This window comes from Lynx canadensis, chromosome B1 (genome assembly GCF_007474595.2).
Source record: "Lynx canadensis isolate LIC74 chromosome B1, mLynCan4.pri.v2, whole genome shotgun sequence".
Classification (NCBI taxonomy): domain Eukaryota; kingdom Metazoa; phylum Chordata; class Mammalia; order Carnivora; family Felidae; genus Lynx; species Lynx canadensis.
In genome coordinates, this window is record NC_044306.2 from 173,042,587 (window position 1) to 173,067,108 (window position 24,522).

At 38.0% G+C, this 24,522-nt stretch overlaps 1 protein-coding gene across 8 annotated transcripts in view; it reads left to right on the forward strand.

Annotated features, from left to right (window-relative positions):
- The window catches only part of SMIM14 (small integral membrane protein 14), a 127,138-nt gene that overhangs the window by 56,280 nt on the left and 46,336 nt on the right, over positions 1 to 24,522 (forward strand). Inside the window, exon 1 of one of the 8 annotated variants that reach the window (XM_030314005.2) lies at positions 24,044 to 24,240. The exons of the other annotated variants lie outside the window; for them this stretch is intronic. Within the exon in view, the coding sequence (XP_030169865.1) occupies positions 24,210 to 24,240 (31 nt within the window). The 5' untranslated portion in view covers positions 24,044 to 24,209. Of the gene's footprint in view, positions 1 to 24,043; positions 24,241 to 24,522 lie in introns of those variants that run through there. 8 annotated transcript variants of the gene reach the window in all.

Here is a 24,522-nt window from a genome sequence, read left to right on the forward strand (position 1 = left end):
CTCACATGAGCAGGGGAGGGGCAGAGAGAGAATTCTAAGTAGGCTCTGCACTGCTAGCACAAAGCCTGATGTGGGGCTTGATCTCAGGAACTGTGAGATCATGACCTGAGCCAAAATCAAGAGTCAGACGCTTAACCAGCTGAGCCACCCAGGTGCTCCTCAACATTTAAATTAAAAACATAAAATGTCTTTAACTTCTCCCAGATATAGCTTTAGCACAGTTTTTAGCAAATGATTGACTAATTTGAACTTGTGTCTGTATCCTTTTCTTGTCTACTTCCTATCAGAGATGCAAATGTAGTTTAAGAGAAAAGTAAGTCATTGATAAGAAGTAATAGGAAGTCAGTTGATAGTCATCTAATTTCTGTACTGCTCTGAAGTTGTCTTTGTAAGATTGAAAGAAATGTCACTAGCATGATTGGTCATATCAGAAAGATGTGGAATGAGCCCTGGTCAGGAATTTACATTGTCACTTCCTGTCCAGAATTCATCTCATACTAGATGTGTGATCATGGTCAAATTGCTAGCTTCCCTGAACCTATTTTTCTCATTGTTATGTTATGTTATGTTATGTTATGTTATGTTATGTTATGTTATGTTATGTTATTTTTTAGAGAGAGTGAGTGTGGGCATGCACGAGTGGGAAAGGGACAGAGGCAGAGGGGGAGAGAATCGTAAGCAGGCTCCATGCTCAGCACAGAGCTGAATGTGGGGCTTGATCTCACAACTGTGAGATCACGACCTGAGCCGAATCAAGAGTCAGATGCTTAACCAATTAAGCCACCTTGGTGCCCCCTATTTTCCTCATTTAAAAACAGGGATAATTTTCCTGCTTTGACTTTGTCAGAAGGGGTGTTGATAGCATGTGAAAGTAGTTAGTTAAGCTACAGGCAAATATAAACTACAGGTATGGCTATGTTTGCTTAAGATCCATTTCTGATAAAAGAATAGAGCAAGTGAATATGTGTTGTGTATGAGTGAATTTGAACACCTTATTACATTGAGATGTTGGATCATCTGATAAAATTAATCCCAACCGCTTAATTGTAGTATATTAGTATATAGCATGATAATGATATTTTACTCAAATTGATAGACAAATATTTTGTTCTCCATGTTTAATATGAAAGATGGCCAAAGTTTTGGGATATCTCTTCTCTTTTGTTTGGTCAGTTGTCTAATTTACTATGGAATAAAAACCTCTGCATAAAAACTTGGGGTCAGAAAGCTGTTTCTAGAAGGAAATTATTTTTAGAGGTGAGTAATTCCCTATATGATATAATTGGGAATAAGGTTAAGAATAAGAGTGGAAAGCAAACTCAAGTGTAGTCTCCCTGAATGTCCTGGAAGCAGTTCTAGCAGTTTCTGGCATTTGGTTCACTTTCTTGGTTTTATAACTTTCAAGTTTTCATCAGTAGAATTGATGCTTTTTAGAAAAAAATGCATAGAATACTTATTCTGAGTTCCCCATTTCATTGACCATCATTTCTATTTTCTGTCTTAAAAAACAAATTGCATGCATTCTAAATTGTTACTTTGCATTGTGCTCTTGCTGTGGGTGTTTATTTTTATTTTTTTGAAGGGAAAGAATTTTGATACCATTCTTGATCACTGTAAAGATTCGATTGGCTGTTTGAAAAGTTGATTTTATCATAAATCACTTTCTTAAAATCACAGTAGAAAGATTATTTTCATCCTTCTTGAAACAGCCTTGGTTATCCCTGCTTTCTCAAGAAGAGCCCTATGTTTGCATGGAGGGAAACTGAAGTGTGTTTTTTCTTTAAAACTGTAGTAAAAAAAAAAAAACCTTAAGTATGTTTGAAATTTTTGGTACTAAAAGGTAAAATAGTATAATGAGTTCCTGTGTACCCATCAACTGGCTTCAACAATTATTTAACTCATGGCTGTTTTATTTTGTGTATTCTTCCCCCTTGCAGGATTATTTTCAACTAGTTTCCAGGCATTATATCTCGGTAACTGAAAATACCTAGTAGGATCTCTCAGAGATAAGGACTCTTTTTAGATGTGTAATTGACATTGTAGTTATGTTAAAAAAAAAAATTAGTAATTCCTAAATGTTATTTGATCCAGTCAGTATTCAGAGTACCTTGTTCTTGCATAAATGTCCTTTTATAATGTTTGAATCAGGATTCAAACAAGGTCTGTACATTGCATTTAATTAATTGATGCCTCCTAAATCTCTTAACCATATCCCTGCCATATCTTAATGTTTTATTTATTTACTTTTTGCCATTTATTTACTGGTAAATCTGAGTTAGTTTTCCTGGGTTTAGCTGCAGTATCCAGAAATTTTTTCCTTATTATAAGAGTTCATGTATGATCATTATATGATACTTCAAAAATAAAATGTGTAGGGATACCTGGGTGGCTCAGACAGCTCAGAACCTGGAGCCTGCTTTGGATTCTGTGTCCCTCTCTTTATGCCCCTCCCCCCACTTGTGCTCACTCGTTCTCTCTCTCAAAAATAAGTGAATAAACTTTTTTCAAAAGTTAAAAAAAATAAAATGTATAAAGGGAAAGGTAAAATCCTGTCACCTAGAGATACCCAATGTTGAAGTTTTTGGTATGCATGCTTTCAACTTTTTTGAGTTTGTGTTTTCTTGTGCTTTTTTAACCATGTGCATGTGCTGTGCTTATTTTTATATACTATTTGATATACTTTAATATTGTGTTGTGATCATTTCCCCATGTCATTATGAAAGAAAATGAAACATTTGGCTGCCTAATACTTCATAGAATGTATCATAATTTAACCATTCCCTTTTACCCATTTAGATTGTTCTAGTTTTTCACTGTTATGAGAACCATCTTTGTACATAATTCTTTGTGTTTCAGATTTTTAAAAATAGAAACTGAGTTATTCAGAGGCCACGAACCTTTTTTAACTTCTGGATTCATATTGCCGTAAAAATTATTATAATTTGTAATCTCAAATGCATTCTACAATTTATTTAAGAATCTGTTTGCATATGCTCTGTTATTAAGATGCCTTTGTGAGCCATATTAGTTGAATGTGGTTTTTCCCCAATTCTTTTGCTCTTTTTATTTTATTTGGGTTTTTTTTTTTTTTTAATGTACACGGTATTATGTTGTAAATTTGTTGGTATTTTCCATTGTGTGTGGTAGTTCTTCCACAATGGTCAAATAAATATTCACCTAAATTGCCTTCTAGAATTACTGATGGGTTTTTTCCTTCTTAACTGTTAGCAGGTTTTCCTAAGACCATTTATTAAAATACTGATTCCTTCATTCATTTGTGATTTAAGCTTTGATGTATAGATAAATACATTTTGTAGTTGGTATGTTCAGAAAATTCTATAAAAAGAATTTATTTCTTATTTCCTAGGTTTACTTATTTACTAGGTTGTTGTATTATCTTTATCCCTCTCCTTCCTCCACCTTTGTTTTTCTGCTTGTCATCCCACCTATGATGTGCATCCAAGATGTCTTTGATTCTGGATTTGCCCTGTGAAAACAAAACTAGTCCAGTCCTTGTCTTTTTCCTTTTTTTCTTTTTTGTCTGTATATAAAAAAAAATTTTTTTTGAATGTTTATTTATTTTTGAGAGAGACAGAGACAGAATGTGAGTGGGTTAGGGGCAGAGAGAGAGGGAGACACAGAATCTGAAACAGACTCCAGGCTCTGAGCTGTCAGCACAGAGCCCGATGCGGGGCTCGAACTCACAGAGCTGTGGGATCGTGACCTTGAGCCAAAGTCAGATGCTCAACCGACTGAGCCACACAGGCCCCCCCCCCCCCCAATTTTTTTAAATGTTTATTTAGTTTTGAGAGACAAAGACAGAGCATGAGCCAGGGAGGGGCAGAGACAGAGAGGGAGACACAGAATCTGAAACAGGCTTCAGGCTCTGAGCTGTCAGCAAAGAGCCCAATGCAGGGCTCGAACTCAGGAATGATGAGATCATGACCTGAGCTGAAGTTGGATGCTCAACCTACTGAGCCATCCAGGTGCCCCTGTGTATTTTTTTAAAACATTTTTTGTTAAAGTTTATTTATTTTGAGAGAGGGAGAGAACACGAGCAGGGTAGGGGCAGAGAGGGAGGGAGAGAGAGAATCCCAAGCAGGCTGCATGGTGTCAGTGCAGAACCCGAGTTGGGGCTCAAACTCAGGAACCGTGACATCATGACCTGAGCTGAAATCAAGAGTTGGATGCTTAACTGAGCCACCCAGGTGCCCCTGCCTTCATTTTAAACTCAGTTTGACAAAGCATTATATAAACATTGATAGTTTGTGGTATTTATACTGTTATTTCAACATTTTGATTTCTCTTTTTAAAGTTTCTACCAGAGAGTGAGTAGGAGCAGGGAAAGGTCAACTTTTTTTATTAAGTTTTTAATTTTAATTCCAGTATAGTAAACATACGGTGTTATATTAGTTTCAGGTGTACAATACAGTGATTCAGTAATTGTGTACATTACTCAGTGCTCACTCATCATGATAAGTGTACATATTTTTTAGGGAAAGATAAACTTTGGAAAACTGAGTTTGCAAAGAATGATTATCTCACATTTAGGGCAAAGACTGATTTTACAAGTATCCATGTATATACTTAGTCATTTCTTGTTGATATGATTTGTTTCATTTTGTAATACATTTACTTATAAAGTTTAGAAGCCCTTTTATTATATATTAAGTCTAGCCAACAAATTCAGCGATGACAGAGGGTCAGACAGAGGGTTAAGAAAATTTAGTATATTCAGTTCAAGAGAAAATTGAGATTCATTTATTTGTTCCTAGAGCTAATGGTTCTGGCAGTGGGAAGAACAAGAAACTTCCAGTAAGATTATTCTTTTAAAAAGTTAATATTTTTTTGAATAGTTCAGAAGTGTTGTTACTACTTCTGTCCCCTAGCCACCCTTTCCAGAGGCAACCAATTATATAATTACTTTTAAATACTAAATTCTTAAGGTTTTAGACTATTTGCAAACCTCTCTCTATAGATAAAAATTCATGTTTAAGTTATTAATGTGTGGGAGTTTTGGCAACAACCTTTTAGTATTTTGGGTAGAATCATTTGTTTAATGTGTATATGAATGTTTATATGTATATACAAATTAACATACCCTTATGTAAATATGTAATTTGATTCAAGCAGTAAAATGTAGTATGGAAACTTAGGAAAAGAAGAAGAAAAAAACATCATCTGATCTCCTTAACAGAACCAGTACAGTCATTTTAACGTAGCATAATTCTTCCCTGGGTTTAAATTCTGGGCATATAGTAATTCTACATACTTTTTTTTTTTTCTTTAACCACAAGAATTTCACATTGCGCATACTGGATTTCTGACTCATTTCTTATGACGGAAATGAATTTTTAGTAATATTGCTCTTGGAAGCAGGGTAGGGAACTAACCTTTATTGAAGAAGAGAAACAACTAGAGATTGGCAAAAAAGTAGGGAGTTTAAATAAGGTTACGTATTTTTATAATTCAGCCTTGAGAAAAATAAAGGAAAAATCAAGTTGTAGTAATTCTGGATTGTTAGAACTGATTGTTTTCCCCTTCTCCTCCTACTCTTCCTCCTCTTCCGCCTTTTTTGTAAGTTAAGTGATAAACCCAATGTGGGGCTTGAACTCATGACCCTAAGATTAAGGGTTACATGCTCCACTGACTGAGCCAGCCTGGAGCCCTATTTTAAGGAATGGATCCGAGATGTATAAAGGATAAGCTGACATTTTGTTATGTTTTTATGTGGATACCAGAGGGAATTTATTTTAAAAGGAAAGTTTGTGGTATGCTAAGTCATGCTAAGTTTATGTTGAGACCTCAGTGAAGCAGGGACAGCAGAGGCCAGAGACGCTAAGTCATAAAATGTAAAAGGATTGAAACATTGAAAGGCCTAGTATACAGTACTCTACTTCAAGTAAAAATTAATTTATTAGCCTCTTGATAGAATTATAGGGAGGGTGATCCCAAAAAGTTTCTGGAGAGCAATGGATAATTGTGGAATTAATAGTATATTACCCAATATTACTAATTTAAGATAAGTAAAATGTCAGTAATCTATTTCTTTTTATCATTTGTAAGGACTTTCCTAGGATCACCTGGAAGTAGTATTAGTCTGCTTTGTCTTCTCTGATCCGTGTTAAGTTTTGTGTTCTTTCCTTGTTTTTGATGTCTTTGACAGTTTTGAAGGAGTATTGATTAGGTGTTTGTAGAATTCCTCAGTTTGGGTTTGATGATTTTTTCTCATGATTAGACTTAGTGTTTGGGGGGAAGAATACTACAGACATGAACTGCCCTTCTCACCACATATTAATAAAGAGTACATAATATCAGCATGATTTATCACTCATGATATATACCTTGATCTTTTGGTTAAGGTAGTATTTGCTAGGTTTCTCCACTATAAAGTCACCTTTGCTTTCTATATTCTACTCTTTATAAGTAAGTCACTAAGTCAAGTCCACACTCAAGGTCAGAGGAGAGTTAAGCTTTACCTCTTCGAGGGGTTAAATCTACTTACAGTATTTGGAATTCTGTACGGAAGATTTATTCCTTTCCATCGTTCTGCTTTCCCCGCTCTGTTGGAGTATTTAAAAATAAATCACAGATAAAACACATGTCAGTGACAAGAACATTTTTAGAGGTTTTTTTTTTCTTTCTTTCTTTTTTTTTTTTTTTCTTTTTTTTTTTTTTGAGTAACTCTACACCCAACATGGGGCCAGAATTCACGGCCCCAAGATCAAGAAGCATGCTCTATGGACTGAGCCAGCCAGGTACCCCTGCAGTTTTGATACATATTGCCAAATTACTTTTCCAAAGTGTTGTAGCTATTAGCTGTAGGACTTAGCAGTATATGAGTAAACTTTCATTGAACTTTCTGTGTTTTGTTTTCAGGTAAAAGTTTACATTGATTTGCAGGTATTTGATGACATAGTTAAGGTGAGGTTTTTTTTTTTAATTTTTTTTTTTAACGTTTATTTATTTTTGAGACAGAGACAGAGCATGAACGGGGGAGTGTCAGAGAGAGGGAGACACAGAATCTGAAACAGGCTCCAGGCTCTGAGCTGTCAGCACAGAGCCCGACGCGGGGCTCGAACTCGCGGACCACGAGATCATGACCTGAGCCAAAGTCGGCCGCTTAACCGACTGAGCCACCCAGGCACCCCGAGGTTTTTTTTAAAGTAAATTACCTCCCAATTTGGGGTTCAAATTCAAGATCAAGAGTCCCAGGCTCTACCACCGAGCCAGCCAGGTGCCCCAGGGTGACTTTTTTTTTTTTATGTTTGTTAATTAACTATGACTCTTATGGGAATTATCTTTTCCCTTTGGCTTTACCTATTTCAAAAAATTTTTAGAGCCTCTCTTGACTATTTTAACTCTTTGTCTTTTAGAGATGTAAGAGATTTATTTACCATTTTGCTTACTAGCCATTAATATTTATATATTTATATTTATTTATGTTTATTTTTGAGAGAGAGAGAGAGAGAGAGAGACAGAGTGTGAGCAGAGGAGGGGCAGGGAGGGAGACAGAATCTGAAGCAGGCTTCAGGCTCTGAGCTCACAGCTCAGAGCCCTATGTGGGGCTCAAACTCATGAGCCATGAGATCATGACCTGAGCTGAAGTCAGACACTTAATCACTGAGCCACCCAGGCGCCCCTAGCCCTTAATTTTAATGATCTTCAGGGTTTTGTCTTTTATTCAGTTTTCATGACCATATCCTCTTTCTTAGTCTTGTTGTATTTAAAAATTTTTTCTCTTGTTTCTCTTACATTTTACCTATTGGTAGGAAATTTGCTATCCATTGGTTAAGAAGTAAACAATTTAAGGCCATTTATAGGTAAAGTTCATGTAATGGTAATTCCATTCCAAATTAATGTGAGAACTATTATAGGTTAATCTAGGATATGATTGGATTATATCCTTTAAAAATTCATGAGTGAATCTTCCAAGCATTTTGTGTTAAAAGTACTTTTAAAATATTTACTATTTTGCAATGTATTATAAAAATTGCTAACCCATTTGAAAGCGACTTTTATCACCTGGAAACCTATGTTAACATTTGCTACATTTGGGAATTTTTGTTACTCCCAGGTATTTGTAAAATATTCTCTCTTAAAAGAATTTAGAATATAATAGTGTCTTAAAAGGATCTCACCAAACCAAATATTTTCTTCTGTAAGAGGAACCACTTACAGAAAATGAAAACTCACATATGCATACTAACATAGAAATGCTTTCTTCCTGAAATCTTTAATGGCTTGGAAGACAATTTTTTTTTCACGTGAATCTTTGACCTCTATGGCAACAAAAAATAGCTCCAAAATAAAAGAAAATTTAAGTAATTTAAATAAAATTATCAAAATTTAAGTAAATTTAAGTAAAATTATCAAAAAAATCTAGGGTTCGTTGTTACTCTTGTAACAATGTCATGTAACATGTCAGCATGTCAACGTGTTAGTTAAAACATTTAAAGAAAATGTAAATACTTGCAAATATTATTTCATATGGTCATTGGATGTTCTTTTCTTCTTCTTTTTTTTTTAAAGTTTATTTTAAGAGAGAGGGTAGGGGAGGATCAGAGAGGGAGAGAGAATCCCAAGCAGGCTTTGCAGTGTCAGCATGGAGCCTGATGCAGGGCTTGACCCCATGATTCATGAGATCATAACCTAGCCAAAATCAGTAGAAAGCTTAGGCAAATGAACCACCCAGGTGTTCCTGGATGTTATTTTCCATTGCTGTCTTAGGATTTTAGATCTGTTTTCTATGGTTTGTAAGTGTATTAACTCTTTAGCTAATAGTCTGAGAAATAGATAAATGTTTAAAAAAATTTTTTTTAATGTTTATTTATTTTTGAGACAGAGAGAGAGCATGAACAAGGGAGGGGCAGAGACAGAATCTGAAACAGGCTCCAGGCTCTGAGCCGTCAGCACAGAGCCCGACGCGGGGCTCGAACTCACGGACCGTGAGATCATGACCTGAGCCGAAGTCCGACGCTTAACCGACCAAGCCACCCAGGCACCCCGATAAATGTTTAAATAGAAAAATATATAGGGCGCCTTCATCTCAGGTCGTGATCTCCAGGTTCAGGAGTTTGAACCCCCTCATGGGGCTCTGTGTTGACAGCTTGGAGCCTGAAGCCTGCTTCGGATTTTGTGTCTCCCTCTCTCTCTCTGCCCCTCCCCCGCTAGCACTCTGTCTCTCTCTCTGAAAAATAAACATTAAAAAAATTAAAAAGAAAAATATGTAAAAATAGAAACTTATGAATCTGGCTCTGGAGCCACCTAGAAGGAAGAGAAGCGAATAACCTATAAAAAGTTCTCAATCTTACTCTGATATGGCAGTTGATAAATATTCAATAATATAAACTGCTAAAATCAATAAGACAAAATGTTTGAAGAAGAAATATAAATGCCAATATGAAAAGATATGCAGCCTTATTGGAATTAGGAAATTAAAAACAATGATATATATTTTGGGGGCCTGACATTTTTTTTAGTATATCCATATATAGTTGAGCATATCCATGTTATTGTACTATCAGTGATAATAATACTGTATATAATTACTATGTTATACAATTAGTAACATGTGCTGTGTGCTGTTGATAGAATTAAAATTTGCAAAGGCTTTTTGTAAATGTCCTTAGACCCAGAGATTTAATTTGTTTTGTATTCAGCCCCACAAAAATATGGGCATAAAGATGTTTGTTGCAATATTAACAAAAAAATTAGTCCATGGATAGCCTGGCTGGCCCAGTCCATTGAGCATGTGACTCCTGATCTCAGGGTCATGCGTTCGAGTCCCACATTGGGGGTAGAGATTACTTAAACATTGGGGGGCATCTGGGTGGCTCAGTTGGTTGAGCTTCCCAACTTCGGCTCAGGTCATGATTTCACCATTCGTGAGTTCAGTCCCCACATTGGGCTTGCTGCTATCAGTGCAGAGCCCACTTTGGATGCTCTGTCCCCCTCTCTCTGGCCCCCATTGCACGCACTCTCAAAAATAAATAAACATTAAAAAAAAATTGGAAAGTCCCTAACTAATCTCTACTAAAGGAATGCTAAAATTGTATGTTCATGTTTTTGGAGTCTTATGTAGCCATTAAAAAGTATGAAGTAGAGTTTTATGTAATGAAAGGTGTGAAGGCTTTTTATGCTACAAAAAAGTAAATTGCAGAACATGTGTGAGGTGATCTATAAGATCTACCAAAATGATATATGTATATACATATTTATAAGGGTGTAAATACATGTGAAAAGACCTGCAAGTATTCACACTGGACTGTTAACTGTGGTACCTCTGGGGAAAGGAGGAGAGTTGGGGAGGAATGGGAAAGTTGACATTTTTCATTTTACTCTGTGTACTTCTGGGGATATTACTGATACCAGGTGATCTGCTAAAAATCTAACACTAATAACTTTGCTGTTCTATGATTTGCTACTAAGAGTGTTTAGCCTCATTAGGAACCACTTTTAAGAAGTTTATTTCCCAAGGAATCAATCCTGTGTATAAGCATGTAATTCCATGGCATAATTCTAGAGAATTAGTGTAGTGAAACTACAATATCTACTTTTTTACCTTTTCCAGAGTTATAAGCTGGCAATTAAATTTGACTCCCCAGAGGTGAAATAAGGTAAATTAAACCCACCCAGCATGAGCTGGAGTGTTTAAGGTTCTAATAGCAGATTATAAACCGGTTAACAGCACTGGAAAATTCCCTCAGCATATAGAAACAGGATGACTCAACTGACATATTGCAGCTGAACTCTACTGGGAAAGGTTTGTTATTTGCAGTGGAAGGAGGAAATGACCCAGATCAGAGCATTTACCCTCCCAACATTCAGAGTGTGTTAGTTCACTTCTTTTCTATGGTAGGAGTTGTTTAAGAGAGGATAGTTTGAGAGCTTTAGATGTGTGCATTTGTTTTGCCCTTTTAAGGCGTAAAAAGCAACCTTTAGGGGCTGCTGGTGACTCAGTCGGTTAGGCATCTGACTCTTGATTACAGCTCAGGTTATGAACTCACGGTTTGTAGTATTAAGCCTCGTGTGGGCCCTGCACTGACATTGCAGAGCCTGCTTGGGATTCTCTCTCCCTATCTCTCTGCTCCTCCCCTACTTGCTCTCTGTCTCACTCTCAAAATAAATAAAAATAAACTTTAAAAAAGTTGCTCTATTGTGGGCAAGACAGAACTGGGTTACTGAATCAGAATCTTGGTATGTTAGAACTTATTTCAGGGTGTTTTACAAATACCTAGAATTTATGTCAAGGTACAGAAAGGTATTTTACAAATACCTAAGGGTATTAAAACAATTCTTTTGGTGTCCTTGTTTCAGAGTTGTTCACCTCCTCAATATATATCCTAATGTGAGAACAGTGCTAAAGAATACCAAAATCATGGGGCGCCTGGGTGGCGCAGTCGGTTAAGCGTCCGACTTCAGCCAGGTCACGATCTCGCGGTCCGTGAGTTCGAGCCCCGCGTCAGGCTCTGGGCTGATGGCTCGGAGCCTGGAGCCTGTTTCCGATTCTGTGTCTCCCTCTCTCTCTGCCCCTCCCCCGTTCATGCTCTGTCTCTCTCTGTCCCAAAAATAAATAAACGTTGAAAAAAAAAAAAGAATACCAAAATCATGAGCTTGACTCTTACAAACAACCAGCTTTATTGCAATTGGTCATAAAATGTCAAAGTCATGAAAATATGAACAATACACTGAAAAAATTCAAAATAATCCAGGGGAGGAGGGGAGGAATTACACATGGGCATAGATACAATAGATGAAATGAAACAGGCCATTGGTTGATAACTACTGAAGTTGGGTGACAGCTTCTGGAGAGTTCCTACACAATTCTACTTTTTCATATTTTGAAATTTTTTTTTTTATTTAAAAAAAAATTTTTTTTTTAACGTTTATTTATTTTTGAGACAGAGAGAGACAGAGCATGAACGGGGGAGGGGCAGAGAGAGAAGGAGACACAGAATCGGAAGCAGGCTCCAGGCTCTGAGCCATCAGCCCAGAGCCTGACGCGGGGCTCGAACTCCCGGACCGCGAGATCGTGACCTGGCTGAAGTCGGACGCCTAACCGACTGCGCCACCCAAGCGCCCCTTGAAATTTTTAATAAGCATTTTATATATTAGAATCTTCCTTTTACAGTTAATACTTGCGATAGCAATCTGACTGTGGGCATAAATTAACCAACAGTTTATAGGTTGCTTTTTTTTTTTTTAATGTATGTTTATTTTGAGAGCCGCTTAACCGACTGGGCCACGCAGGTGCCCCTGATAGAGCAACTTCTTAATGTCTCTGGACACATGAGATTTATTTTATTACTATTATATTTTAATGTTTATTTTTCTGAGAGAGAGAGAGAAAGAGACAGAGTGTGAGTGGAGGAGGGGCAGAGAGAGAGGGAGACACAGAACCTGAAGCCGGCTCCAGGCTTCGAGCTGTTAGCACAGAGCCTAATGCAGGGCTTAAACCCACGGACCTGAGTTGAGGTCAGATGCTTGACTGACTGAGCCACCCAGCGTCCCTGGACACATGAGATTTAAATGTGAGGTAGGATTGGTTAAGTTTTTTTGTTCTAGTGCTTAGCTGCTTGTGTGCACTGATGCTTGTTCTGAGGTCCTAGCCAAAAGAGAACTGTTTCCATTCTGTTTTCAAAAAACAAATAATTTTAAGTGGAAACTACTAACTGAAAACTGAATAGTACTTAAAACAGCTAAAGTTTATGTGAGGAAAGTTCCACAGAAGCATAGCGCTATTGAAGAATGTCCTGTTTATAAGTGCGTTTTCTCATTTTACTGGAACTAGTTAATACTGACATATACTTTAAAATTCTAGGTGATTTACATGCTCCTGGCATATAGATACAGAGAAAATAAACTTCAGAAATTTCAACAAATATTTATTAATGGCTGTGGCTTAAGCAGCAAAGGAGTTGTTTGGAGACAGAGTGATGACTAAAATAGGTTCCTGCCCTCAAGAAGCTGTGGACTTTTTGCAGGTGGAGGTGATGGTGATATTGGTGGAATCTAATTTTGCCAATCAAATGAATTAAAAGGAGACTTGAAACTAGCTGTGTTTTACAATTTTTATGGATGATGATAGGAACAGGTCTCCCTTTATAAAAGACAATTTGTTAGCATTTCGGTGTTCAGAGGCTGCAGAACTCGGTAGGTATTAGGCATTTTAGTATTTGAATTTCATATTTAAAAACTTATAGTATCTTTTAATTTCAAATGGCATTTTATTGGCCTGGGGAGGCACAGATAGGAAGGAAGGACCAGTATTATAAGTGGACCGGTGTTTGCTTATGTCTACACCAGTACAGTCTGAGCCCTTTTATCCCTACGGACAATTTGCAAAGAAGTGAGAAACAGGCTTTCAAGGGTGAATTTTATCTGTAAGGGTAGGATATATTTACTTTCAGGTTTTCTGTGTTAGATATGTATAGTCCGTTCTCTGACATGAAGGCTAATCTTTTTTTTTTTTAATATTTTTTAATGTTTATTTATTTTTGAGAGACAGTATGAGTAGGGGAGGGGCAGAGAGAGAGAGGGAGACACAGAATTCAAAGCAGGCTCCAGGTTCTGAGCTGTCAGCCCAGAGCCCGACGCGGGGCTTGAATCCACGAACCGTGAGATCATGACCTGAGGCCAAAGTTGGCCACTTAACCAGCTGAGCCACCCAGGTGCCCCTTTTTTTTTAAAGTTGGGGTCAGACAAACCTGTGAGGTAGTCAGAGTTTGTATTTGGTATTTCCTACCTTCTGGAGAGTTAGTCTCTCCAGCTTAGGTGGTTGGCAACTCTTCTTCCCCTTCCAACCCCCAACTCCTGCTTAGCCCAGGCAAACAGATCTAAGAAGATACTAGATGGGAAGTAGGTTTGCCCTGACTGTTGTGCAACTTGATTTCACCTCAGTCTATCTTGGATATTTCCCCAAATCATTATAAAGAAATCCGCCACATTCTTTTCAACAGCTGTGTAGGGTTTTGTGTACTCATACTATCATTTATTTAATCAGAACCACAGGGATGAAGGATATACACTTTGCTTTATCACTTTTTGCTCTTATAAACAATGAACATCCTTATACAACAACATTGCGTGTTTATTTGGATATGGATATCCAAGTTAACTAGATAAATTAATTTTTACCAATCTTCTGATAGATGAAAGTGATACTTTGATTTGTACCTCTTTTGTTTTTTGTTCATTGCCTCTGTATTTTCCTGTGAATGTGACCTTTGCTCATTTTTTTTGTTAGGTTGCCATTTCTGCATTGACTTTTCAGAGTTTCCTGTAAATTAAGGAAACTAACCTAATATGTGTTGCAAGTATTTTTCCAAGTTCTTTGTCTTTTTATTTTACAGTATATTTTTGGTTGATAAAAATTTTTATAATTTTTGGCTGTCACAAAAGTATTATTCCTTTATAGTTTCTTGGATTTATGTTCTGCATATATCCCACTTGTCTTCTTGTAGTTAAAAATTTGTGACTTTTAATTTTTTTTTTTTTTTCAACGTTTATTTATTTTTGGGACAGAGAGAGACAGAGCATGAACGGGGGAGAGGCAGAGAGAGAGGGAGACACAGAATCGGAAACAGGCTCCAGGCTCTGAGCCATCAGCCCCAGAGCCTGACGCGGGGCTCAAACTCACGGACCGCGAGATCGTGACCTGGCTGAAGTCGGACGCTCAACCGACTGCGCCACCCAGGCGCCCCTGAAAAATTTGTGACTTTTAAAAGTTAAACTTTTTCTATATTTTGAAAGTCTTAATATATGGGTACACATTCATTGTAAGAAATGTTTAAAAATTGACAAAATGAAAGTCTGTCCTTAAAATTATATTCTTTTCCCTACAGCTAATCACTTTTTAAGTTGGATGTATATTTTTCCACTCTTTTATGTATGCATCATACTAAAATTTAAAAAAAAGTTATCTTAGCACTTATTAATAGTTGATTGTTGAAAGTGGTACCTTTATAAATCCCCCTCAAAAATCATGGGTCAGTTTGTGGGCATTCTTTTTTTTTTTAATGTTTATTTTTGAGAGAGAGTGTGCACGTGCATGCAAGCAGGAGAGGGGCAAAGAGAGAGGGAGACAGAATTCGAAGCAAGCTCTAGGCTCTGAGCCGGCAGCACAGAGCCTGATGCAGGGCTTGAACCCAAGAACCGTGAGATCATGACCTGAGCCGAAGTTGGATGCTTAACCAACTGAGCCACCCAGGTGCCCCAATGTGGGCATTCTATTCTAATCCATTGCTCTAGTTGATTGTTTCTATGTGTGGCCTTATTTTAAAACATCAAATCACTAACGCGTCTAGAATTTGTTTTAGTGTAAGGAATGAGGGTAGGGAGCCAGCTGTGCCTTACATCACTTACGGAATAATTTGTCTTCCCTCCAATAACTTAATATGCTGTCATCAAACCTAGATAATTCTAGAAAGGACACCATTATCTCTGACCTATTCAAAGAGCATTTTGACTAGGCTTCCTATGTTGATTAGCTTCCCTCCTGTTTTCCGTAATGCAGCTGAGATGATCTTTTCGAAACATATCAGCATAAAACCTTTTATGGGCTTCACATTGCTATTTGGATGAAGACTTAATCTTGACCATGGCCTAAAGCACTGTGTGTGGCCCATCTCTTGACCTCTCTGGTCTCATTTCAGGCTACTCTTGCTCTCTGGATGCCAGCACATTGTGACTTTCTTTGAGTTCTTCCACTATGTCATACTCTTACTCCAGGGTCTTTACCCAGCTTTTCCCTCTGTGTCTGGAATGCCTTCTGGACCTCTGTCCTCACACCTTCTTTCTTGCCCTATTGTATTCCAGTGCATCCTTCCATTTTAAACTCAAAGTTAACTTTTTTTTTTTAATTTATTTATTTATTTTGAGAGAGAGAGCGTGCACGGGAGGGGCAGAGAGAGGAGCGAGGGAGGGAGAATCCCAAACAGGCTCTGTATGTGGGGCTCGAACTCATAAACCCTGAGATCATGATCTGAGCCTAAACCAGGGGTCGGACGCTTAACCAACTGAGCCACCCAAGCGCCCCCTAAAGTTAGCTTCTTGATAAATTCTTCCCTGATTAGATAAGTTTAGAACCTGTGTGTGCTGTCTAGGCACCATTTAGGTGCCTTTTTTTTTTTTTTTGAATAACAACTTTATTGAGACGTAATTCACACACCGTACAATGCAACAGTTAAAGTGTAAGTAAAATGCAGTGGCTTTTAGTATATCCATGAAGTTATGTGACCATCACCATAGTCAATTTTAGAACATTATCTTTACCCCAGAAGAAGGCCAGTACCATTTAGCAATCAGTCCTCATTTCTCCTCAAGCCCTCACTCTAGTCCTGGACAACTAGAATGTTTTTTTCTTTTTTAAATTTTAGTAAAACAAATATAACAACTTTTGCCATTTTAACCATTCTTTCAAGTTTATAGTTCAGTTGCATTAATTACCCTCACAGTGTTGTACAATTATCACCACTATGTATTTCCAAAACTTTTCTATCATCCCAAACAGAAACTCTGTACTTGTTAAGCAATGACTCTCCAATCCCTTCCCCAGCCCCTTGAAATTACCATTCTACTTTCTGTATGAATTTTCTTATTCTAGATATTTCATGTAAGTAGAATCCTACAATATTTGTCCTTTTGTGTCTGACTTATTTCACTTAGCATAATGTTTCATGGTATATCAGAACTCCATTCTTTTTTATGGCTGAATATTATTTCATTGTGTGCATATACCACATTTTGTTTGTCCATTTATCAGTTGATGGACTTGTGGGTTGTTTCCACTTTTTGGCTATCATGAATAATGCTGTGATGCATATTTAGCATACAACTATCTGTTTGAGTCCATTTTCAAATCTTTAGGGTATATACCTAGAAGTGGAATTGGTGGGCCATTGATAATTCTATGTTTAACTTTTGAGGAACCACCAAACTGTTTTCTAGAGAGGCTATACCATTTTATGTTCCCATGGGCAATACAAAAGGGTTCTTTCTAATTTCTTCACATGACTTTTTTTGTTTATTTGTTTATTTTGAGAAAGAGCACGTGGGCATTAGTAGGGGAGGGGCAGAGATAGAGGGAAAGAGAGGATTTCAAGCAGGCTCCGTGTTGTGAGCCCGGGGCCCCATGTGGGGCTCAAACTCAGGAACTGTGAGCCAAAATCAAGAGTCTGACACAACCGACTGAGCCACTGAGGCGCCCCTTATCTTTTTATGATAGTCATCCTAATAGGTGTGAAGTGGTATCTCATGATTTTGATTTATATTTCCCTAATGATTAATGGCATTGAACATTTTTTCATATGCTTATGGGTCATTTATATATCTTTAGAGAAATGTCTATTCAAGTCTTTTGCCCATGTAAAAATTGTGGGTTTTTTTCTTGTGTTAGAGGGATTCTTCATATATTCTGGATATTAAACTCTTATCAGATATGTGATAGGCAAATAGTTTCTCTCATTTTGTGGTTTGTGTTTTCAGTCTTTTGGTCCATTTATCTTTTTTTTTTTTAAGTTTTTTTTTTTTTAATTTTTTTTCAACGTTTATTTATTTTTGAGACAGAGAGAGACAGAGCATGAATGGGGGAGGGGCAGAGAGAGAGGGAGACACAGAATCGGAAACAGGCTCCAGGCTCTGAGCCATCAGCCCAGAGCCTGACGCGGGGCTCAAACTCACGGACCGCGAGATCGTGACCTGGCTGAAGTCGGACGCTTAACCGACTGCGCCACCCAGGCGCCCCAAGTTTATTTATTTTGAGAGAGACAGAGCATGAGTGAGAGTGGGAGAGGGGCAGAGAGAGAGGGAAGATCCCAAGCAGGCTCTGCACCATCAGTACAGAGTCCAACATGGGGCTTGAACTCATGAAACCATGACATCATGACCTGAGCTGAAATCAAGAGTTGGACACTTAACCAACTGAGCCATCTCAGTACCCCTTGGTCCATTTATCTTTTATAGCATTTACAAGTTTGTATTTATAATTTTAAAAATATTTAGGTAATTATCTGTCTTGATATTAGAATGTGAACACTGTTAGGGAAGAACTGTATCAGATTTTGCTCATTTTTCTATTTCTTTTTTTTTTAAAGTTTATTTATTTTGAGAGAGAGGGGGAGTGGCAGAGAGAGAATCCCAAGCAGGCTCCACACTGTCAACGCACAGAGCTTGACATGGGGCTTGAACTCATGAACCATGAAATTACGACCTGAGCCAAAATCAAGAGTCTGATGCTCAACCAACTGAACCACCCAGCCACCCCCCTCATTTTTATATTTCTAATGCCTAATATAGGTACTAAATGTTTTTTGATTGAATGAAGTTCCCTTTAGTTAATTTATGAATTGTTCCGTTGATCTTAAATCTTAAATATTAGTTGGCCATGGAGCACCTGGGTGGCTCATTCAATTAAGTGTCTGACTTCGGCTCAGGTCATGATCTCATGGTTCGTGAGTTTGAGCCCCATGTCAGGCTCTATGTTGACAGCTCAGAGCCTGGAGCCTGCTTCAGATCCTGTGTTTCCCTCTCTCTCTCTCCCTCCCTCTCTCTGTCTCAAAAATATACATTAAAAAAAATTCTTTTAAATATTAGTTAGCCATCTTGGCCTCTCACTTGTTACTGTTATTTTTCAAATCTTCCTAGTTATTTCCTTGCTTTTGTCCAGTTACTTCATGCACCCTTCTCCCCCCCACCTGCCACATTGGTATCATTTTAGATAACATATTTTTTTTTCCTTCAGAGAGCTTTCTTGGTAGGATAGAGGCTGCAAAATTCTCTTTGTTAGTTTGGGCTGTTACAGCAAAATACCAGAGAATGAGTGGCTTAGACAACAAACATTTATTTGTCATAGTTCTGGAGTCTGGTAGGTGCATGATTAAGGTGCAGGCAGATTCAGAGTTTGGTGAGGGCCCTCTTCCTTTTTTTTTTTTTTTTTTTTTTTTTGGACTCATCTTAAAAAAATTATTTTTATTTTATTTTTTACTTTATTTATTTATTTTTTTATTTGTGAGAGAGAGAGAGAGAGCGAGCGAGCAGGGGAGATGGGTAGAGGGGGGGAGAGAGAGAGAGTCCCAAGCAGGCTCCATACTCAGCGAGGAGCCTGATGTGGGGCTTGATTCCATGACCCTGGGATCATGACCTGAGCCAAAATCAAGAGTCTGATGCTCAACCTGCTTAACCACCCAGGCACCCCCTCTTCCTGGTTTATGTGTTCTTCACATGATATACAGAGAGAGATCATTCTCACGTCTCTTCTGTAGAGACACTAAATCCATTCATAAAGATCCACTCCCATGACCTAATTACTCCCAAAGGTCCTGTCTCCAAATACCATCAAATTGGCTATTAAGGCCTCAACATGTTGTTAAATAACAAAAACTCAATTGAGTAAATTTAAAGATAAAATTAGCTTTATCCAACAATTCATGAATTGGGCAGCATCCTGTTTAGCAAATAGAAAGGAGCTCTGCTGAGCTTTAGAAAAAGAAAGGTTCTTAAAGATAGAAAGGGGGTAGAAAAGGAAATTATTAGCAAAGAATGCATTGTTTTAGGCAAGGTCAGCCTCCTAAGGGGAATGGAAGGGTCTATCAGGAAGATTATCTTACTAGTGCTGACTAGGAAATTCTATGTTGACTGGTTAAAAGTTGCATTCCTGGGGGGTCAAAACTTCAGTCAGGTTGTATATTAAGTCTTGGTTTCCTGATACGGAATTTAGCACAAGGGACTCCATTTTGACTTGCTGTCTCCTTTTTAACAATTCACCCCTTTTGATGAGACTCTCAGCTTAACTGAGAGATGTGATCACAATTTAAGACATTAGTTCCACTCTCAGCTCTGAAGTTCTCACCGATTTTGTACGTTTTTTATTTGGGGTATTCATAGGTTGTTACCTTTTTTCTTTTCTGCTTAGTCTCCGTAATAGGCCACAACTTCAGGCTCACAGTTTTGTTTTTTAAAGAATTTATTTTTAAGTAATCTCTACACCCAATGTGACACTTGAACTCATAATCTCGAGAGCAAGAGTCATCCTATCAACTGAGCCAGACAGGCACCCCCAGCAGGTTAACAGTTTTTAAGTCAGTCATTCTCTTTGTTCCTTTTCTGATATTCTCATCTTAGGGAGATTATTTGCATGGTAGCTAGTAGCTAGGAACATGCATGTATTTTGAGAGAATACAATGTGGCAGAGAGATTATTATGATTATTAGAAAGAAGATAATTTCCCAAAGTTTGGAGTGCACTTCAGAGCTATGATCCCCAAGACCAAAACCAATGAAAATCAAGTAAGTCAAGTCAAAGACCCTGTTGAAGGAGGTTACCTTTTTAAAATTTTTTTAAAATAATTTTTTAGATGTTTTATTTATTTTTGAGAGAGAGAGAACAAGCGGGGGAGGGGCAGAGAGCGGGGGCAGAGGATCTGAAGCAGGCTGTGCACTGACAGCAGAGAGCCAATGTGGGGCTCGAACTCACTATGACCTGAGCTGAAATCAAGAGTTGGACACTCAACCGATTGAGCTACCCAGGCACTCTAAGGAGCTCATCTTTTTAAGCCAAGTGGTTTGCTCAGTGATCTTATGTAACTGAAGTTTCCACTTTCTCAGAAATGTTAATCCAGGTGTAGCAGGTAGTAGTGGCCATAGCACGGATACCTCCTTGCTCAGCTAAAAGATGAACAAGGGCTATTCTGTTATCAAAAACAACTGTGGCCAGACAGTCTAAGGGTTTTTGTTGGATAGCTATTGTAGATTTTACAATACTTTCAAGAGTTAAGGAAAAGTTTCTAATCATAGCCTCATTTACATTTACTCCTAACCATGGAAGTAGGGCCCTGCCAAAGATAGTGAATCTTGAATCCTGAAAGCCTCCTGGTAGGTCTTTTCTAACTTGACAATGTAAACTCAGAAGAGTTGACCAAAAGGAGCACACTTTGGTAACCAAAGAGGCCTTGCCTGAATCTGCACCAACTGTCTAAGCATTTATAGGCCCAAGGAGAATGATAACCACTGCAGACAAAGACAAACCCTGTGAGGGCACAAACCATTCCTGTTCAGGCAGTATTGTTAATAGATTCATTCACAAGAATTGTGTTTGCTCGTCATAGTCAGGGGTCAGTTAGGTTTTCTCCTAGCCTGAAATAAAAAGTTCTAAATTCCACTGGCCTTAGCAGTGGCCTGGGAGGTGGTAGTATTATCTTTCCAGGCCAGTGCCAGAGTGAAGAAAAAGTGAAGAAGAAAGGGTTTCATGTTTAAAGTATTTAGTATTCATGTTTAGTTAAAGTCTTGATCCAGTGTCTTGGGAGGAAGCATCTTGCTGTTAGCTAATCTTCCTAGTCAATTTGATGTAGAGGTCCCCAGTGTTTGTGCAGGACCAGATGTCAGGTGCAGTTTGTCAGCTTTGAAATGTGTATCTAAGGTTCATGTCCCTATCATCTGGGTAGTGAGGAGGACCTTTCAAGGAGATTTAAGGACAGTCTTTATTCTTTAATGATTCCAAATCAGAAGAGTGGGAGAAAACTGGGAACATTAGCTTGATGTGTCATAGCCAAATATTTGAGGGAACCTGGAATTCAGGATCCAGTCCACTTTTAACTGAAAACACACATCTGACTTTCCTTGAATATGGAGAGGTTTCCCTTATTATTTCTTACAGCTTAATTACACATATTAAAGTTTTTAACCTTTAGAAATCTTAGTTTCTAGTGAAAATAAAAAAGTAAACAGTTGTGAACTGTCATTTGCATTAACATCCTGTGGCTTGGCAGACTTTAAATACTTTTTAGGGGTGTGTGAGTGGTTCAGTCGGTTAAGTTTCTGACTCTTCATTTTGGCTCAGGTGATGATCTCATGGTTGTGAGATCAAACCCAGCATTGGGCTCTGCACTGGGTGCAGAGCCTGCTTGAAATTCTGTTGCTTCTTCGCCCCTTGCCCTTCCCTCACTTGGGCACACATGTGTGTGTGTGTGTGCATGTTCCCTCTCTATAAAAAAATTTTTTTTAAATAAGTACTTTTATAATTTCTAGAAACATGCTTTCCCCAAATATCTTTAGTTCCTCTGTAAAATGAAACCAAAAAATTGATAAATCTATGTTCAGTAATTAGTGTTTCAGTATTTTATCTTATTTGGAAATGATCTGGATATTTAATGAATTTAACTTAAATTATCATCTAACTTAATAAAATTTTAAGTTTTCGGGTTACCAAAAGATTTGGGAGAAACTAAAATTTACCTAAAACTTTTTCTACTTAACATCTATTTGATTGTTTTTAACAATTATGTTTAGATTACCCACAAAAGCCATTAGACCTTAGACAAGACCAGCCATTGCCCCAAGATGTTTTTTTAGCTGACAAATTTTGTGAGAGATAAAATGAACTTATTTGACTAGTAAACTCAGGCAGAGTAAAAGTTTGTATTTAGTCTGATAACTCTAAGGACATGTCTGCTTTAAATTAAACCAACACACTTTAACTAGCTTTTATACTGAAAATTGAACTAGATCATGTGAACTTGAAAAACACTTGGGTTCACTTCTATTACATTTCCGAGATTTACAAGTACTTCATAAGCACTTTTTAAAATTTTTTTTGTTTATTTATTTATTTTGAGAGAGACAGAGACAGCACGAGTGGGGGAAGGGCAGCTAGAGAGGGAGAGAGAGAATCCCAAGCAGGCTCTGTACTGCCAGCACTGAGCCCAATGTGGGGCTTGAACCCACAAAGCTGTGAGATCGTGACCTGAGCTGAAACCGAGTCGGACACTTAACTGACTGAGCCACCCAGGCGCCCCCATAAGCACTTATTTTTAAGCCAGTTAAACAGAGCTGTTTTTTGTTTTTGTTTTTTTAATTTTTTAATGTTTTTATTTATTTTTGAGAGAGAGAGCTCTAACAGGCGAGGGGCAGAGAGGGAGAGAATCCCAAGCATGTTCTACATTGTCAGCACAGAGCCTGATGCTGGGCTCAAACCCGCCAACCATGGGATCATGCCCTAAGCTGAAATTAAGTCCAACGCTTAACCAACTGAGTCACCCAGGCACCCCTGTGTTTTGTTTTTGTTTTTGTTTTTTAAAGTAAGCTCTACATTGGGGGCTTTGTGCTAACAGTGCAGAACCTGCTTGGGATTCTCTCTTTCCCTCGCCCTCTTCCCTACTTGCCCACATGGTCTCTCTCTCAAAGTAAAATAAAAATAAAAACTGTCTTTAAACAGACAGTTCTTATTTAAAAATGTATGTACATTTACATCTTTGAAAAAGAATTTTTAATGTTTGTTTTTGAGAGAGATAGAGTATGAGTGGGGGAAGGGCAGAGAGAGAGGGAGACATGAAATCCAAGACAGGCTCCAGGTTCCAAGCTGTCAGCACAGAGCCTGATGCAGGACTTGAGCCCACAAACCTTGAGATTATGACCTGACCGGAAGTCGGATGCTTAACCTACTGAGCCACCCAGGCGCCCCTATATTTACACCTTAAAGGCATGGGAGAAGAATTCAGGTTCCCCTGAGGTTGGTAAATAAGAGATAAATAAATATATAGGAGCTAAACAAGGAGGTTTTAGAATTAGTAAAAGGAATAGGTGAACATTGAATTGCCTCTAGAGCTGCATTTCTAATTTTGCTAAGATATGTAAGATGTAGACAATTGCTTTCAATTCCTCAAAGAATGAGGTTGCAATTCGAGTGACATCATAGGTTGATCCACCCGTCGAATTACACTTTTTTTTTTTTTTTTTTTTAGTAAAGACTTTTACAAAGACTTTAAAAGATTTTTCCTTTCCTTCTGGGTACCTAATTTTATTTTAGCTTAGGGGAGGAGGCCTAAAAAAACATTCTTTTTTTTAAAAAATTTTTTTCAACGTTTTTTTTATTTATTTTTGGGACAGAGAGAGACAGAGCATGAACGGGGGAGGGGCAGAGAGAGAGGGAGACACAGAATCGGAAACAGGCTCCGAGCCATCAGCCCAGAGCCTGCCGCGGGGCTCGAACTCACGGACCGCGAGATCGTGACCTGGCTGAAGTCGGACGCTTAACCGACCGCGCCACCCAGGCGCCCCCTAAAAAAACATTCTTAACAGGCTCTGTATGTCAGCTTTCAATCTAGCCTATTTCCAGTCACAGAGCTACTTAAAAATTCTTTTAGGTGTCTTGTCAGTTTTCATCTGGGACAAACAGCAAACATTTCTTGCCATATTGAATAACTCCCCCTTGGATATATGGGAGGGATTCCCAACGAAAGTGCAAAAGGTAACTTATTTTCCTTTCTTTACTGGGTACTACAGACAGATCAGAGTGCTGACTCTAATAAGAATGTTCATCCTTAGCCAGCTTCTTCCAGTTTTTCCAGGATCCCATCTGTAGCTCCGTTTTTTACCAGAATTTGGCAACATTTTTTATTTTTAATGTTAGTTTTTCTTTGGCTGTTTAAGAGAATAATGTAGCATTTTGCCAGAAAATCTCTTAGAGTCCCATTTGAGAGGAGCCCTCCTTTGAGGTCAGGTATGGGAATGACTGAAAGGTCATTAACTT